The following is a 19847-nucleotide window of genomic DNA, read 5'->3' as shown; positions in this document are numbered from 1 at the left end:
GTCAGAATTTCATGTTAGATTTTGATTGGTCAGATTTTGATTGGTCAATCTCTGCCTCTCCTACCACGGTAAGACATGGAACAAAATTACCATTACAAAGCACAGCAATACAGTATTTCAGACTTTCACATTCAAGGAGGACACTTATTGATTACAATAAAAATTTTTAAGTAAACTTAAATTTATTTATTTTAATGCAATAAGTATTTTGATAACCCAGTTACCCATCAACTGGTTAATTTCTTTCCATAATCCTTTCAAAGCTAGAACACCTTATCTTATCCTCCTTCAATGAGTAAAAAGTCTGTAAAACAGTTTGTCGTGTGTTGCCACCTTTGTGACGTTTAATAATTTGTTTGAAATTCTCAAAAGTATTATTAATAATGACATATAATTTTTAGCAGACACAAGATATCAAGATGAGAAATAAAACCAATTTTGTAAAGGGAGATAATCCAAATTTACAGTAATTACCACTTAGATTTAACAGAAAAATCATGAAAATGGGTCTGAAAACGCCACTGACTTGACCGAACTAGGGAAAGTTCAGACCCATAAAGGAAAAATAAATGGCAACACACCTCAAACATAAATCATACCAAAATTGAGTAAAATTTACAAAAATGGGAATAAACATATGTCCCGTAATGTAACAAAATAACTTTCTCATGAAATATATATATGACAAGATACTGTTTCTATAAATCTCTTACAATTCAATTATGATAAAAAATTTGAATTCACAAATGTCTTATGAGGGATAAACATATGCCCCCATCACAACCTAATGAGTTTACTATTCCTAGTGTATTATGTCTGTGGGTCCCAAGTATTAACGAATGACTGTATAATGTTCGATAAGGGATAAACATATGCCCTTATAGTCGCAAATCATCATCTTATTCGCTGTTTTTTACTAAGTTCACATGTGTGTGGTATTCACTTAAGGACTACTTCGAGCAATGTTTTAGCTGAGGGATAGACATATGCCCCCATATTGAAAAATATTTTACACTGTAAGCTTCCTCACCGTTATAAATGTTTATACGCACGCAATCTTGTCACCTACCAGCCTAAGTATTAACAAATGACTTAGGCACTATTGTTCTGGATGAGGGATAAACATATGCCCCCCTAAGTTAATACTCTTGAAAATCACTTAAAAGTCGAGATCCTACGCAATTAACAAAACAAAATCTGCTCCGAGGATCCACTTCCACTCAAGCATATATCAACATGGTGTCACGTGTCTTATGTAATATTTAAATGCATCCGATTTCCATCTACCCAGGAATCTAATCTGACTATCGCTCATCCCTCGTGATGCACAGTAAGAGGCCATTCCGATTCGAAAGGAATGTCCTTTGAATCTATTGACATCCAAATTACAAAACATGAGGCTTTGCTTTAATATGTTTGAAAATTCTTGCCTTGTGACTGCAGTGTTTTGGGGGTAGCAAAAAAGGGGCCCATCGGTCCTCCCTCTCATCTTAATGTAGTGTTCTAATGCCCCCACTGGACAATATTTTAAAGAGTTGCAAGAATTAATTGTAAGACTAAAAACTTTACCATCAGAATGTTTATAATTTTGAAAGTGAATCAAAACTTTACTTTTCTGAAAAGTAATCTGTGAAACTTGTAAAACCTTATTAGCAGTGCCAACTGATGTTATCTCTCCTATTCTGAGGAAGCCGTGAAAAGCCAATAAAAACATTGTTTGAAATAATGCCCTTTTATATATGCTCGATATTGTATGTTCGAACGCATCACAAATTTTATGCAGAACTACTATGGTTATTGGTAAACGAATATCCATTGAAGGTCTTTATTTGCGACAAGAACTTAATAGTTTCTGAATGAGAAAGCATGATGTATTGTCAGGCAAATTATTAATTTTATGTATATATGCTATTGATGAAATAAATGACACGATAGAGGAGGCTGCATAATCTTCAGCAAATAAATAAGAGATAAACAAAGCCAAAGTTTCCTGAGACAACGTAAGATCATTACTCATATCAAATTTGTTTGCAAAATTTCTATAAATAGACCATGCCCGTTTATATGCTTGAGTGGAAGCTGGTGCCAATGTTGAAGTCAACAGGTTCCTCAAGACTGGTTCTAAGGAGGTAATGTTGGCAGATTGGGAATCACCGTTGGTTCTTTGTCCATCCAAGGAGCAAGTTGATGGAACTGCTGCACCTTCAAACGAGACAAGCAATCACATAGAATATTTTCCTTGGTACTCAGATGCCTAGCTTTAAACAAAATGTTAGACTGCAAACAAATTAGCACTAACTCTCTAACCAAATACATTATACTTTTATCCTTAGACGATTGCTTGTTAATGATATGCATAAGGGCATAATTGTCTGTGTAAAAGTAAATGCATTTGTTTTTAAAAATATGACGCCAAACTTTAAGAGCTAACACTATTGGGTAAAATTCCAAGAGAGTAATATTACATTTTTTCCAATTATCATTCCAAGTCCCATAGAACCAGTGCCCACCTAACACTGCCCCGTATCCCATAGATCCCGAAGCGTTTGTATACAGTTTTAATTCATTGGAATCAACCCACCTATCTGGTAAGAAAACTGACCTACCATTAAATTTTTCCAAGAAGGCTAACCAAGTACATAAATTTGCTTTTACCTCTTTGTTTAGTCTAATGCGATAATATGCTTTTGTAATGCCAATAGTAGTGTTGATAAGTCGCCTTAAGAATGCTCTACCTGGCAAGACCACATTACACGCAAAATTAAGAAGACCAATCACTGACTGCATGTCCTTCAAAGTAATCTTTCTGCTTGGTAAAAGCTGTTCAATTGTATCTCTACATTTTTTAACTTTATCAATAGGTAACCTTGCCTCCATCATCTCAGTGTCTAATTCATATCCCAGAAAAGTCATTACCTTGTTAGGACCAAATGTCTTATCCTTAGCCATAGGTACACCTATGTCGGCGCAAACTGTTAAAAATGCCACAAGTTTTTTGTGGCACTCTGTCGCAGATTTGTCAACAATTAGAAAATCATTTAATACATGAGTCATAAATTTAATTCCTAATTTTTCTTGTGCAATCCACTGAAGTGCTGTACTAAACCTTTCAAATATACGACAGGAAGAACTGCAACCCATCTGAAGACATGTGTCAAAATACCAATGACCTTGCCAAGTGAAACCAAAGTATTCAAACTGTGATGCATGTAAGTTGATAATTCGAAATGCATTAGAAATATCTGTTTTGCAACAATATGATCCTTTCCCACACTGCTTAATGTTTTGAATAGCATCCTCTACAGAAGAGTATTGAACAAATGACTCTTCCTCGGGTATGCCATCATTGACAGACTTACCTTCCGGGTATGACAAATGATGGATCATACGGTACTCACCCTCTGTTTTCTTACTAACTAGACCTAAAGGGGAACAATTTAAAATTGGCAGTGGTTTCTCTTTGAAAGGACCCATAATTCTACCCAAATTTATCTCCTTTTCTAACTTTTTGCTAATAACTTCTGGTAAGTCCAGTGCCGATTTTAAATTTTTTGAAAGAGTATTTCTACTTTCCCCTGTGTAACCAATGTGGAATCCATATCGAAAACCATTAACTAAAAATTCTGTTTCTACCTTGTCATACCCCACCAACCAGTACTCTAATCTACTGGGATTTACTGGAGTTGGACCCTTTTGTGGGATAGGTTGGCTTTGAGAATTTAGCATTACCTGTGTTGGTTGATGTGCCATTTCCTTGAAATGGTTTTTGGGTTCTGGATTTGTCCAAGAAACGAAATGGCCGTTGAATTGGTTTTTTACATATGTAGACTGGATGGAAACCACCACAGTTATAACATCTGTGCTGGAATTTGCATGATGAACCAAGCCTACAATACCTTCCAGCTTTGTGATAGGCAAAGCATGACCCCTGAGGGACTTCCTCATACGTACCAAATGACGAACGGTCTGGTGTTATTTTGCTTGACTTTTTTTCCGATTGTTTGAGGCGAGCATTAACATATATCTCCATATGGACATCACCCCATTCTACCTCACCTTGTTCTATGAGTTCCCTGAACTCCTTATCATATTTTCTCCAGTCCCCATTTTCCTCTGCAATTTGCCTTACTGATTCCATGTGTTTTGCAAGCTTTGGCTGTGCAAGTGTATCTTTAATGCAATATATTGTCACATACCTATTCCACGCAGTTACCCAGTCATGCAGGGGTAACGAACCATCCCTAACTTCGTCGTCATCTGTGGATCGCATATTGTGGATTACCACCTTACCTGTCTGATCCTGTTCCTCTACCTTGATAGAATACTTACTTTTCCCCTTTTCCTTTTTAAACAACAGAGCCATATCAACATATTGTTTTGACCAAATTTTAGATTTTATTTTGTCAGAAACAGTTGCCTCTATCGGTACTGATGAGCTTACAAAACCTGATTTCTTACCGACATTTGCTGCAGGTGGAAGTTCAGTACCTACAATCTGTGAACTGTGTTCGATTACAGCGCCTGATACCAATCCTGAGATACTTGCATCCACTGACTTATTTGTTATTTGACAAACTGACCCAGAAGGACCTGCTGTTAAGCTATTGCTTGATGTAGTGGAAGCATTATTTCCCCTTTCTCCCCCCATATTATGAACAGAGATACTCCCCTGATGTTGCAGTAATGGTTTTATCTCTGCTAACACCTTCTCCGTGACTGCCTTTGTTATGGTTTGGGTTAATGCAGCCAAGGTTTCAGGAGGAACATCAAGGGGTTGAGTGCTTGTATCGACAGCCACAGCATCATTGGTAGTGGACTCTCCAGTTCCGTTCTGTGCACGACGTGGTCTTTTCACCTGACTAGTTTTGGACTGTTGGGCTTTATTCCTTTTGCCTGGCATAATGCTGGTAAATATATACCTATATAAATTTAAAATTAAGGAAGAAGTATGCATCCAATATATTATGTTATGTATAAAAATAAACTGTAAAAGGCTTCGGCCTTAATTGACAATGAACAAGAATTGTAAGACCTCACTGTAGCCAGTGAGGCCCCAACTGTAACTGTAAGAGTCAGTTAGCCTACATGACAACGTATTTGAGCATATTGATATTTAACATTTCATTATATAACCACTTTCATCGCTCAGTACAATGTGTAAATCTAATACAACAAACTAGAAAGTGATGAACCTTTTCTTACAATTAATTTTTCACTTCATTGATTCTGCCGCTTTTCGATAAAACACCCTGTATCACCTACAGTTGTTGACAAAAATTTTCCGGAAATAGAGTAAATAGTAGAACCAAAAGTGTTTTGGAACAGATCTGTATTTCCCGAATTGCCGTAAGCCAATAAAAGCACCCATTGTGCGACTGCAAAAGCCATTAGTCAACATCACTAAGCCGATGCTGATCAGTAAGAACTATCCGCCACATAAAACGAAAGGTTGACATAAGTTATAAATCACCACTTTTGAAGCCGACAACCCTCGCACCGTGTCAAATTCCCAAGAAGGCTGTAGTGCCTTTCCCACAGATAACAACCTGTTCGGCTGTTGTTAATTGTTTTCATCACTACTACAAATGAGGTACTTGAAGGGCTTGTAATGTATCTAAGCGCAGTTGCAGAACAATAAAACCTTAATAAATGAATAATGAAAAACAACTATTTGTACAAGACTCAATATCATATAAAGGGGATAGCAAATACAAACAGTAAACTTGTACCTTCAAAATGAAATGCGGATTTTTTTTTTTTTTTTATTCTAATTCCTCCATAATCTGGACCATTGAATCGAACATGATTAGGTAAATCAACTTGAAGTGAAATCGATATAAAAATCATCAAGGTAAAAGTGGGCCTAACATGAATTAAAAACCAAAACGGCTAAATGTCAAGTACAAAAGACTGCCTGAAACTTTTACCTAGGACTTGCCTAAAATACTGTAAAAATTCACAATATTTTAGCACAGGTACTTGTGGACAGGACCCCCCCCCCCCCCCGATATTCAATCCCGGGGCTTATTGGACATTTTTTTCAAAAATTATATTTATTACTCTTATTCATCATGTGTACAATATGAAAAAATCGTCAAAACCCTAAAACAATCGCTCCACAAAAAAAATACCCCACTATACATTATAAGGGAGAAAGGTTTGAAATTTCCCTCAGTAAAAGCAACGGAAGTGCATAGAGAATGTATGATAAAACCCGAGAGAGATTATTACGTCATCCAAAACTCTCTCGGACGTTATCCTGATAAGTGAAACATTCTCTATGCACTTCCGTTGCGATTACCTAGGGAAATTTCAACTTCTGACTGGAAAACTGTTTAAAGATATTGTGGGATTCTTACGAGATGCAGAGTTAATCCGATAGCATGCACTAAGACAGAAATATATGTAGAGACGATGTGAATCGACATTTTAGGTTGAAATAAAATAAATACATGTTTATAAAGTGGGGGTACAACGTAAACAAACCGGAGTGGCATACCTTTCTCCCTTATAATGTATAGTGGGGTATTTTTTTTTTTTTTTTGTGGAACGATTGTTTTGGGGTTTTGGCGATTTTTTCATATTGTACACATGATGAATAAGAGTTATAAATATAATTTTTGAAAAAAATGTCCAATAAGCCCCGGAGTTGAATATCGGGGGGGGGGGGGGGGTCCTGTCCACAAGTACCTGTGTATTTTAGTAATCAACTAATACCGAAACAAAAAATTGGCAGATATTTTCCCAACAAATTGTTTTCTTTTTATACAGAAAAAGGATAAATCTGGAAGGCATCAACATGCACTTCTAGACTCATCAAATAAACAAGCGATGGAAAATAAATCGCCGGGGTAAAAGTTGAAACTAAAATGAAAAGACCCGCATGGGTACAAACTTGGCAAGTACAAAAGACTGCCTGAAACTTGTACTTAGGACTTGCCTAAAGTACTGTAGAATTTCACAATATTTTAGTAATCAACTTATACCGAAACAAACAAATTGGCAGACAATTTCCAAGATTTTCCTTCACAGAAAAAGGATAAGTCGATCTGGAATGCATTGAAATACATTCATAGACATCAAATAAAAACCGATGGAAAAAATCGCCATATGCATGGTAAAAGCTGAAACTAAAATGAAAAAACCCGAACGGGTTTAAACTTGGCAAGTACAAAAGACTGCCTGAAACTTGTACTTAGGACTTGCCTAAAGTACTGTAAAAATTCACAATATTTTAGTAATCAACTAATACCGAAGCAAACTAATTGGCAGACATTCTTCCAACGAATTTACTTCACAGAAAAAGGATAAATCTGGAATGCTTTAAAATACATTCCTAGATATCAAATAGAAAAACGATGGAAAAAATCGCCATCTGCATGGTAAAAGCCGAAACTAAAATGAAAAAACCCAAATGGGTTGAAACTTGGCAAGTACCAAAAAAAAAATTGCCTGAAACTTGTACATACATGTAGTATCTGCCTAAAGTACTGTAAAAATTAAACTAACAACGAAACAATCAAATTTGCTGATACTTTTTCCAACCGAATTTTCTTCACAGAAAAAGGATAAATCCGTTTTACATTATTAGACATCCTAAATGCCTATCGTACTGTTAAAATAACAAAATGTTGTATAATTTCAAAGAATATCTATCTGAAAAATTGACGAACAATAAAAGTAACAAAATGGTGACAAACTTTTATGACTTAGATGTATATCTATTTTCTCGCTAAAATTAAAGCTCCCCTTATACTCCTATATAAATGAACATTCCCCTGACTGTTCAGATGAACTCCGTCGTGAACAAATTTACGACTGCAGTCTCCTTCACGGGGAGAAACGAAATAATTCCCATGTTCCCAAAATACGCAGTAACCCAGTGCTGGCAATGCATCTCTCAATATTGCGTTTACTTTATCTGCAATATTATTGTACCCAAAACGAACACCAAATCGTGGCAATAATTTACAAACAATTACTTTTGCAACTTTATAGCGGCGATGCATTACCGATACCACAGATTCAATTTCTGCAGCTAACAAGGTAGCGTCGGTACTAGGACTAATATCGTTCTCCCCAATCATTAGAACAACTACATCTGGACCTAAAGCAAATACGCTCTCCATATCCTTAGATATTACATCACAAACCTTTCTTCCACCTATACCCCTGTACAGAACGGAATGCGTTTCTCCAAGACCAAGGCTCGCAGAATACCTAATGTCACCATATTTCAAGAATTCATGAAAACGACGCACAATTGAGTGTCCAAGAATGACAACTGAAGTTTTACGCATAGCAGACATAATGAAATAAATTTACTCACCAAAATCTTGATAAAATAAATAACAAACTTTGAAACAACGTCCGTCCTCCAAGGATGTAGATGGGAGAAAAGGCAGAGTAACGCACCGCATGGTCAGAATTTCATTTGTTAGATTTTAATTGGTCAGATTTTGATTGGTCAATCTCTGCCTCTCCTACCACGGTAAGACATGGAACAAAATTAACATTACAAAGCACAGCTATACAGTATTTCAGACTTTCACATTCAAGGAGGACACTTATTGATTACAATAAAAATTTTTAAGTAAACTTAAATTTATTTATTTTAATGCAATAAGTATTTTGATAACCCAGTTACCCATCAACTGGTTAATTTCTTTCCATAATCCTTTCAAAGCTAGAACACCTTATCTTATCCTCCTTCAATGAGTAAAAAGTCTGTAAAACAGTTTGTCGTGTGTTGCCACCTTTGTGACGTTTAATAATTTGTTTGAAATTCTCAAAAGTATTATTAATAATGACATATAATTTTTAGCAGACACAAGATATCAAGATGAGAAATAAAACCAATTTTGTAAAGGGAGATAATCCAAATTTACAGTAATTACCACTTAGATTTAACAGAAAAATCATGAAAATGGGTCTGAAAACGCCACTGACTTGACCGAACTAGGGAAAGTTCAGACCCATAAAGGAAAAATAAATGGCAACACACCTCAAACATAAATCATACCAAAATTGAGTAAAATTTACAAAAATGGGAATAAACATATGTCCCGTAATGTAACAAAATAACTTTCTCATGAAATATATATATGACAAGATACTGTTTCTATAAATCTCTTACAATTCAATTATGATAAAAAATTTGAATTCACAAATGTCTTATGAGGGATAAACATATGCCCCCATCACAACCTAATGAGTTTACTATTCCTAGTGTATTATGTCTGTGGGTCCCAAGTATTAACGAATGACTGTATAATGTTCGATAAGGGATAAACATATGCCCTTATAGTCGCAAATCATCATCTTATTCGCTGTTTTTTACTAAGTTCACATGTGTGTGGTATTCACTTAAGGACTACTTCGAGCAATGTTTTAGCTGAGGGATAGACATATGCCCCCATATTGAAAAATATTTTACACTGTAAGCTTCCTCACCGTTATAAATGTTTATACGCACGCAATCTTGTCACCTACCAGCCTAAGTATTAACAAATGACTTAGGCACTATTGTTCTGGATGAGGGATAAACATATGCCCCCCTAAGTTAATACTCTTGAAAATCACTTAAAAGTCGAGATCCTACGCAATTAACAAAACAAAATCTGCTCCGAGGATCCACTTCCACTCAAGCATATATCAACATGGTGTCACGTGTCTTATGTAATATTTAAATGCATCCGATTTCCATCTACCCAGGAATCTAATCTGACTATCGCTCATCCCTCGTGATGCACAGTAAGAGGCCATTCCGATTCGAAAGGAATGTCCTTTGAATCTATTGACATCCAAATTACAAAACATGAGGCTTTGCTTTAATATGTTTGAAAATTCTTGCCTTGTGACTGCAGTGTTTTGGGGGTAGCAAAAAAGGGGCCCATCGGTCCTCCCTCTCATCTTAATGTAGTGTTCTAATGCCCCCACTGGACAATATTTTAAAGAGTTGCAAGAATTAATTGTAAGACTAAAAACTTTACCATCAGAATGTTTATAATTTTGAAAGTGAATCAAAACTTTACTTTTCTGAAAAGTAATCTGTGAAACTTGTAAAACCTTATTAGCAGTGCCAACTGATGTTATCTCTCCTATTCTGAGGAAGCCGTGAAAAGCCAATAAAAACATTGTTTGAAATAATGCCCTTTTATATATGCTCGATATTGTATGTTCGAACGCATCACAAATTTTATGCAGAACTACTATGGTTATTGGTAAACGAATATCCATTGAAGGTCTTTATTTGCGACAAGAACTTAATAGTTTCTGAATGAGAAAGCATGATGTATTGTCAGGCAAATTATTAATTTTATGTATATATGCTATTGATGAAATAAATGACACGATAGAGGAGGCTGCATAATCTTCAGCAAATAAATAAGAGATAAACAAAGCCAAAGTTTCCTGAGACAACGTAAGATCATTACTCATATCAAATTTGTTTGCAAAATTTCTATAAATAGACCATGCCCGTTTATATGCTTGAGTGGAAGCTGGTGCCAATGTTGAAGTCAACAGGTTCCTCAAGACTGGTTCTAAGGAGGTAATGTTGGCAGATTGGGAATCACCGTTGGTTCTTTGTCCATCCAAGGAGCAAGTTGATGGAACTGCTGCACCTTCAAACGAGACAAGCAATCACATAGAATATTTTCCTTGGTACTCAGATGCCTAGCTTTAAACAAAATGTTAGACTGCAAACAAATTAGCACTAACTCTCTAACCAAATACATTATACTTTTATCCTTAGACGATTGCTTGTTAATGATATGCACAAGGGCATAATTGTCTGTGTAAAAGTAAATGCATTTGTTTTTAAAAATATGACGCCAAACTTTAAGAGCTAACACTATTGGGTAAAATTCCAAGAGAGTAATATTACATTTTTTCCAATTATCATGCCAAGTCCCATAGAACCAGTGCCCACCTAACACTGCCCCGTATCCCATAGATCCCGAAGCGTTTGTATACAGTTTTAATTCATTGGAATCAACCCACCTATCTGGTAAGAAAACTGACCTACCATTAAATTTTTCCAAGAAGGCTAACCAAGTACATAAATTTGCTTTTACCTCTTTGTTTAGTCTAATGCGATAATATGCTTTTGTAATGCCAATAGTAGTGTTGATAAGTCGCCTTAAGAATGCTCTACCTGGCAAGACCACATTACACGCAAAATTAAGAAGACCAATCACTGACTGCATGTCCTTCAAAGTAATCTTTCTGCTTGGTAAAAGCTGTTCAATTGTATCTCTACATTTTTTAACTTTATCAATAGGTAACCTTGCCTCCATCATCTCAGTGTCTAATTCATATCCCAGAAAAGTCATTACCTTGTTAGGACCAAATGTCTTATCCTTAGCCATAGGTACACCTATGTCGGCGCAAACTGTTAAAAATGCCACAAGTTTTTTGTGGCACTCTGTCGCAGATTTGTCAACAATTAGAAAATCATTTAATACATGAGTCATAAATTTAATTCCTAATTTTTCTTGTGCAATCCACTGAAGTGCTGTACTAAACCTTTCAAATATACGACAGGAAGAACTGCAACCCATCTGAAGACATGTGTCAAAATACCAATGACCTTGCCAAGTGAAACCAAAGTATTCAAACTGTGATGCATGTAAGTTGATAATTCGAAATGCATTAGAAATATCTGTTTTGCAACAATATGATCCTTTCCCACACTGCTTAATGTTTTGAATAGCATCCTCTGCAGAAGAGTATTGAACAAATGACTCTTCCTCGGGTATGCCATCATTGACAGACTTACCTTCCGGGTATGACAAATGATGGATCATACGGTACTCACCCTCTGTTTTCTTACTAACTAGACCTAAAGGGGAACAATTTAAAATTGGCAGTGGTTTCTCTTTGAAAGGACCCATAATTCTACCCAAATTTATCTCCTTTTCTAACTTTTTGCTAATAACTTCTGGTAAGTCCAGTGCCGATTTTAAATTTTTTGAAAGAGTATTTCTACTTTCCCCTGTGTAACCAATGTGGAAACCATATCGAAAACCATTAACTAAAAATTCTGTTTCTACCTTGTCATACCCCACCAACCAGTACTCTAATCTACTGGGATTTACTGGAGTTGGACCCTTTTGTGGGATAGGTTGGCTTTGAGAATTTAGCATTACCTGTGTTGGTTGATGTGCCATTTCCTTGAAATGGTTTTTGGGTTCTGGATTTGTCCAAGAAACGAAATGGCCGTTGAATTGGTTTTTTACATATGTAGACTGGATGGAAACCACCACAGTTATAACATCTGTGCTGGAATTTGCATGATGAACCAAGCCTACAATACCTTCCAGCTTTGTGATAGGCAAAGCATGACCCCTGAGGGACTTCCTCATACGTACCAAATGACGAACGGTCTGGTGTTATTTTGCTTGACTTTTTTTCCGATTGTTTGAGGCGAGCATTAACATATATCTCCATATGGACATCACCCCATTCTACCTCACCTTGTTCTATGAGTTCCCTGAACTCCTTATCATATTTTCTCCAGTCCCCATTTTCCTCTGCAATTTGCCTTACTGATTCCATGTGTTTTGCAAGCTTTGGCTGTGCAAGTGTATCTTTAATGCAATATATTGTCACATACCTATTCCACGCAGTTACCCAGTCATGCAGGGGTAACGAACCATCCCTAACTTCGTCGTCATCTGTGGATCGCATATTGTGGATTACCACCTTACCTGTCTGATCCTGTTCCTCTACCTTGATAGAATACTTACTTTTCCCCTTTTCCTTTTTAAACAACAGAGCCATATCAACATATTGTTTTGACCAAATTTTAGATTTTATTTTGTCAGAAACAGTTGCCTCTATCGGTACTGATGAGCTTACAAAACCTGATTTCTTACCGACATTTGCTGCAGGTGGAAGTTCAGTACCTACAATCTGTGAACTGTGTTCGATTACAGCGCCTGATACCAATCCTGAGATACTTGCATCCACTGACTTATTTGTTATTTGACAAACTGACCCAGAAGGACCTGCTGTTAAGCTATTGCTTGATGTAGTGGAAGCATTATTTCCCCTTTCTCCCCCATATTATGAACAGAGATACTCCCCTGATGTTGCAGTAATGGTTTTATCTCTGCTAACACCTTCTCCGTGACTGCCTTTGTTATGGTTTGGGTTAATGCAGCCAAGGTTTCAGGAGGAACATCAAGGGGTTGAGTGCTTGTATCGACAGCCACAGCATCATTGGTAGTGGACTCTCCAGTTCCGTTCTGTGCACGACGTGGTCTTTTCACCTGACTAGTTTTGGACTGTTGGGCTTTATTCCTTTTGCCTGGCATAATGCTGGTAAATATATACCTATATAAATTTAAAATTAAGGAAGAAGTATGCATCCAATATATTATGTTATGTATAAATATAAACTGTAAAAGGCTTCGGCCTTAATTGACAATGAACAAGAATTGTAAGACCTCACTGTAGCCAGTGAGGCCCCAACTGTAACTGTAAGAGTCAGTTAGCCTACATGACAACGTATTTGAGCATATTGATATTTAACATTTCATTATATAACCACTTTCATCGCTCAGTACAATGTGTAAATCTAATACAACAAACTAGAAAGTGATGAACCTTTTCTTACAATTAATTTTTCACTTCATTGATTCTGCCGCTTTTCGATAAAACACCCTGTATCACCTACAGTTGTTGACAAAAATTTTCCGGAAATAGAGTAAATAGTAGAACCAAAAGTGTTTTGGAACAGATCTGTATTTCCCGAATTGCCGTAAGCCAATAAAAGCACCCATTGTGCGACTGCAAAAGCCATTAGTCAACATCACTAAGCCGATGCTGATCAGTAAGAACTATCCGCCACATAAAACGAAAGGTTGACATAAGTTATAAATCACCACTTTTGAAGCCGACAACCCTCGCACCGTGTCAAATTCCCAAGAAGGCTGTAGTGCCTTTCCCACAGATAACAACCTGTTCGGCTGTTGTTAATTGTTTTCATCACTACTACAAATGAGGTACTTGAAGGGCTTGTAATGTATCTAAGCGCAGTTGCAGAACAATAAAACCTTAATAAATGAATAATGAAAAACAACTATTTGTACAAGACTCAATATCATATAAAGGGGATAACAAATACAAACAGTTAACTTGTACTTTTCAAAATGAAATGCGGATTTTTTTTTAATTCCTCCATAATCTGGACCATTGAATCGAACATGATTAGGTAAATCAACTTGAAGTGAAATCGATATAAAAATCATCAAGGTAAAAGTGGGCCTAACATGAATTAAAAACCAAAACGGCTAAATGTCAAGTACAAAAGACTGCCTGAAACTTTTACCTAGGACTTGCCTAAAATACTGTAAAAATTCACAATATTTTAGCACAGGTACTTGTGGACAGGACCCCTCCCCCCCCCCCCTCCCCCGATATTCAATCCCGGGGCTTATTGGACATTTTTTTCAAAAATTATATTTATTACTCTTATTCATCATGTGTACAATATGAAAAAATCGTCAAAACCCTAAAACAATCGCTCCACAAAAAAAATACCCCACTATACATTATAAGGGAGAAAGGTTTGAAATTTCCCTCAGTAAAAGCAACGGAAGTGCATAGAGAATGTATGATAAAACCCGAGAGAGATTATTACGTCATCCAAAACTCTCTCGGACGTTATCCTGATAAGTGAAACATTCTCTATGCACTTCCGTTGCGATTACCTAGGGAAATTTCAACTTCTGACTGGAAAACTGTTTAAAGATATTGTGGGATTCTTACGAGATGCAGAGTTAATCCGATAGCATGCACTAAGACAGAAATATATGTAGAGACGATGTGAATCGACATTTTAGGTTGAAATAAAATAAATACATGTTTATAAAGTGGGGGTACAACGTAAACAAACCGGAGTGGCATACCTTTCTCCCTTATAATGTATAGTGGGGTATTTTTTTTTTTGTGGAACGATTGTTTTGGGGTTTTGGCGATTTTTTCATATTGTACACATGATGAATAAGAGTTATAAATATAATTTTTGAAAAAAATGTCCAATAAGCCCTGGGATTGAATATCGGGGGGGGGGGGGGTCCTGTCCACAAGTACCTGTGTATTTTAGTAATCAACTAATACCGAAACAAACAAATTGGCAGATATTTTTCCAACAAATTGTTTTCTTTTTATACAGAAAAAGGATAAATCTGGAAGGCATCAACATGCACTTCTAGACTTATCAAATAAACAAGCGATGGAAAATAAATCGCCGGGGTAAAAGTTGAAACTAAAATGAAAAGACCCGCATGGGTACAAACTTGGCAAGTACAAAAGACTGCCTGAAACTTGTACTTAGGACTTGCCTAAAGTACTGTAGAATTTCACAATATTTTAGTAATCAACTTATACCGAAACAAACAAATTGGCAGACAATTTCCAAGATTTTCCTTCACAGAAAAAGGATAAGTCGATCTGGAATGCATTGAAATACATTCATAGACATCAAATAAAAACCGATGGAAAAAATCGCCATATGCATGGTAAAAGCTGAAACTAAAATGAAAAAACCCGAACGGGTTTAAACTTGGCAAGTACAAAAGACTGCCTGAAACTTGTACTTAGGACTTGCCTAAAGTACTGTAAAAATTCACAATATTTTAGTAATCAACTAATACCGAAGCAAACTAATTGGCAGACATTCTTCCAACGAATTTACTTCACAGAAAAAGGATAAATCTGGAATGCTTTAAAATACATTCCTAGATATCAAATAGAAAAACGATGGAAAAAATCGCCATCTGCATGGTAAAAGCCGAAACTAAAATGAAAAAACCCAAATGGGTTGAAACTTGGCAAGTACCAAAAAAAAAATTGCCTGAAACTTGTACATACATGTAGTATCTGCCTAAAGTACTGTAAAAATTAAACTAACAACGAAACAATCAAATTTGCTGATACTTTTTCCAACCGAATTTTCTTCACAGAAAAAGGATAAATCCGTTTTACATTATTAGACATCCTAAATGCCTATCGTACTGTTAAAATAACAAAATGTTGTATAATTTCAAAGAATATCTATCTGAAAAATTGACGAACAATAAAAGTAACAAAATGGTGACAAACTTTTATGACTTAGATGTATATCTATTTTCTCGCTAAAATTAAAGCTCCCCTTATACTCCTATATAAATGAACATTCCCCTGACTGTTCAGATGAACTCCGTCGTGAACAAATTTACGACTGCAGTCTCCTTCACGGGGAGAAACGAAATAATTCCCATGTTCCCAAAATACGCAGTAACCCAGTGCTGGCAATGCATCTCTCAATATTGCGTTTACTTTATCTGCAATATTATTGTACCCAAAACGAACACCAAATCGTGGCAATAATTTACAAACAATTACTTTTGCAACTTTATAGCGGCGATGCATTACCGATACCACAGATTCAATTTCTGCAGCTAACAAGGTAGCGTCGGTACTAGGACTAATATCGTTCTCCCCAATCATTAGAACAACTACATCTGGACCTAAAGCAAATACGCTCTCCATATCCTTAGATATTACATCACAAACCTTTCTTCCACCTACACCCCTGTACAGAACGGAATGCGTTTCTCCAAGACCAAGGCTCGCAGAATACCTAATGTCACCATATTTCAAGAATTCATGAAAACGACGCACAATTGAGTGTCCAAGAATGACAACTGAAGTTTTACGCATAGCAGACATAATGAAATAAATTTACTCACCAAAATCTTGATAAAATAAATAACAAACTTTGAAACAACGTCCGTCCTCCAAGGATGTAGATGGGAGAAAAGGCAGAGTAACGCACCGCATGGTCAGAATTTCATTTGTTAGATTTTAATTGGTCAGATTTTGATTGGTCAATCTCTGCCTCTCCTACCACGGTAAGACATGGAACAAAATTAACATTACAAAGCACAGCTATACAGTATTTCAGACTTTCACATTCAAGGAGGACACTTATTGATTACAATAAAAATTTTTAAGTAAACTTAAATTTATTTATCTTTAAATTCAAGGGAGCTAATGGTTCCTATTAATATTGGCTATGACAATTTTTCGCACCAAGAGATTTTTTTGCTCTATATACTTGCATGAAAATTTTAGCTTATAAGCTACTGTATAATTAAGAGACTATACAGCAGCTTATTTATTACACTTTCATGTACATGTAGTGCGTGAAAAGGAGAAAATACTTGCTGTGGTCTTCAACTCGACATTTAGATATATCGACGACGAACCGTTATTACAATGTAACAGTTATGGTAATTTCCATTTTTATGTCGATAAGATATATTCTGGTGAGCTTGAGATAAAAGATACATGTACCACAGAGTCGGACATTGTGTTTCAAATTTAGATATTTTACTTGAAATTAATGGTACTCTAGCAAACAAGCTCTATGATAAACGTGACGACTTAAATTTTTCGATCATCAACTTCCCTTCCCTATGCAGTAATTTTCCTTCATCAACGTGCGTACTTTACATATCTCAGGTTGATTAGATACGCAAGAGCATGCTTAATGTAAGATCAATTTCTTCAACGAGGTAAATTAATGACAAACAAGTTGATGAAACAAGAAATTCAGCGGTTTCTTTTAAATCATCATTTTGTAAGTTCTATGGTCGATATAATATCATTGTCAGGAAATACAAATTATCATGCTGACTGACGTATTTCATGGTTATTGGTGGTCCATTGGGTAAACACTGAATCAACGACGGATTTTTCCGTTATTTCCCGATCATGACAAGCAGCACACGGCGGATGTTACTGGTCGACGGGATGCAAACTCTTCCATGGCACTTGATCTTATGTTTCGGGGATCTGTGTTTGCCCTGCTCATATTTTGTATTGTTTTATGGACTTCTGATCTGGAATACTTTACGTTATCTCCAAATGTTTCATTTGAAAAAGTTTTCTTTCTTTCATCAATCTTGTGAAAATTTGTAGTCATGGCTTCTTTCTACACTGTATCAACTCTCTCCTACATATAATTATTTCAAAGTTTTCGAAAATATTACTATAATAGCTTAATACTTTGATATAATACACATGTACCATACACTGCAGATATTTTAGCTTAATCTGTGTACATGTATATGGATTCTTTTAATATCAAGTGTACATGTAATCACATGACTTTTTTTTAAATGTAAAACTGTCATCGGATAAATTTGAAATGGGGAATGACTCAAAAACTAAACATGGTAAAATAATTTAATTTTGTTTGTATTCTAGTCTCTCATTGGTTGATTTCCAAAAAGGAACGCAAATTATTTCTCAACAACCTGGTTTGGTATGGGGGCACAACCCCTTGTAAACCAGCTGAATCATCTGTATCCATGCAATCCCCTCATTTCCAGTCCTTGGGATTCATTGAAAATTCTAGGTTTAATTAATGTACTTTTAAATTCAAACAGTAGCTCGATCATACCTCATGTAAACAAACATCATGGCTGCTAGATCTGTGTATCAGTTATTACCTCCCCTTGTTTCATATCACTTCCGTTACTAAGGATGTATTATTGAGCGGTCAATTTGAACTCATAAAAAGCAGCATAAATTTATACCCTCAGTTGATAATTATATTAAAATTAAATTATAGGGAATGACCAATTCTTGACCAAATTATTCGATTATAACCTGGTTTGGGTCAGATTAACGCTTTTTTATAATCCGCTTCGCAGATTATAAAGCGTAAACTGACCCAAACCAGGTTATAATCGAATAATCGCGGATTATAAAAAAAAAAGCGTTCAAATGACCCAAACCAGGTTATAATCGAATAATTTGGCAAAGAATTAGAGTCATTCCTTAATTATGATGACAACTTTATTCCAAATATGCTGTATATATCAAAATATGTTTTATTCTTTAAGGTGTTGATCACATTGCGATTTTTAGCAAAGGAGGGACTGTTTAAAAGAAGTGGCTGACATCCATGGAATTTGTGTTTTCTCAGCATGACGAATATTATTATTTCGTCTGTCTGGGTCTGAGAGAGCACCTTCACATAAGATTTTTTTCTAACGCACATAATAAACTCATGGATGGATTCAATATGATTGTACACTTCCCTTATGTAGCTGATACCGATACAAGGCATGTCTGGAGATGGGGAGCCCAACTTAATCTTCCGTAAGGATTTCCCTTCAATAATATAAAGGTGAAGGGAGTTGTAGACGAGGACGTCAGTAATTGTATATTAATTGCATAATACATGTATATGGACAACATAAGTTCATCCTTTAATTGACTTTAACTCAACTAATTAAGTAACAGTCAGTCCTCGGAAAATAGAGAGGAAACCATGTTTTTAAATTCTAATTTGAATTCTTTATACTTAGATCCGTATTCATTCAGTTTTACCAATATGGTTCTGAAGTGGCCTGGATCAATCAATGATTCCTTTGTTTCGGCCAATACATCTGCACTCCAAATAATTGGAAGAGTAAATGGATGGATTCTTGGTGACTCGGAATATCCCTTGAAAAAGTGGCTATTGACCCCTTTCAGAAATCCGAAGGGTAGCCAAGAACAACGGCACAACCAGGCTCACGTGCAAGCCTTAACCAGGAATCATCAGAGAGAGGAAGTGAGTATTTGGAATGCTCAGGTGAAGATTTAGGTTTGTGGAATTATGAAATTGATTTTCCTCAACTTTAAGCAGTTAAGTGACTATTCACTTATTTTATCATAATAATTTACTGTTTTTGCTTGGTTACACTCTTACCATCGCAACAATAAAAGTTATTTATAGAATAGCAAATTTAAACATGTTCCTTGTTTTTTAAAAGTTGTTTATTGAGTATGATCAAGTA

At 35.8% G+C, this 19847-nt stretch overlaps 2 protein-coding genes across 5 annotated transcripts; both read right to left on the bottom strand.

Moving 5' to 3' along the window:
* Nucleotides 1-3664: 3664 nt before the first annotated feature.
* LOC134282337 (uncharacterized) lies at nt 3665-5525 on the bottom strand. The gene is made up of 2 exons (XM_062764745.1): nt 5203-5525; nt 3665-4919 (listed from the first exon to the last, which is right to left on the bottom strand). Exon 2 carries the CDS (start codon nt 4898-4900, stop codon nt 3665-3667), a length of 1236 nt encoding a protein of 411 aa, XP_062620729.1. The 5' UTR covers nt 4901-4919; nt 5203-5525.
* A 2781-nt stretch (nt 5526-8306) lies between these two features.
* On the bottom strand, nt 8307-13961 carry LOC134282336 (uncharacterized). 4 transcript variants are annotated; one of them, XM_062764744.1, is made up of 3 exons: nt 13625-13951; nt 11340-13341; nt 8307-10625 (listed from the first exon to the last, which is right to left on the bottom strand). In XM_062764744.1, exons 2-3 carry the CDS (start codon nt 12366-12368, stop codon nt 10545-10547), a joined length of 1110 nt encoding a protein of 369 aa, XP_062620728.1. In that variant the 5' UTR covers nt 12369-13341; nt 13625-13951; the 3' UTR covers nt 8307-10544. The 4 variants fall into 4 exon arrangements, with proteins under 4 accessions (XP_062620728.1, XP_062620726.1, XP_062620725.1 ...); XM_062764742.1 differs by having other exon boundaries at nt 8307-13341; nt 13615-13961; XM_062764741.1 differs by having other exon boundaries at nt 8307-13341; nt 13625-13961.
* Between the last annotated feature and the right edge of the window lie 5886 nt (nt 13962-19847).

Source organism: Saccostrea cucullata, unplaced genomic scaffold (assembly GCF_032062105.1).
Source record: "Saccostrea cucullata isolate Sc308-1 unplaced genomic scaffold, CSIRO_AGI_Scuc_v1 ctg1155, whole genome shotgun sequence".
Taxonomy (NCBI): domain Eukaryota; kingdom Metazoa; phylum Mollusca; class Bivalvia; order Ostreida; family Ostreidae; genus Saccostrea; species Saccostrea cuccullata.
The sequence above is the reverse complement of the archived record's forward strand: the minus strand, read 5'-3'. Positions and strand labels throughout refer to the sequence as shown.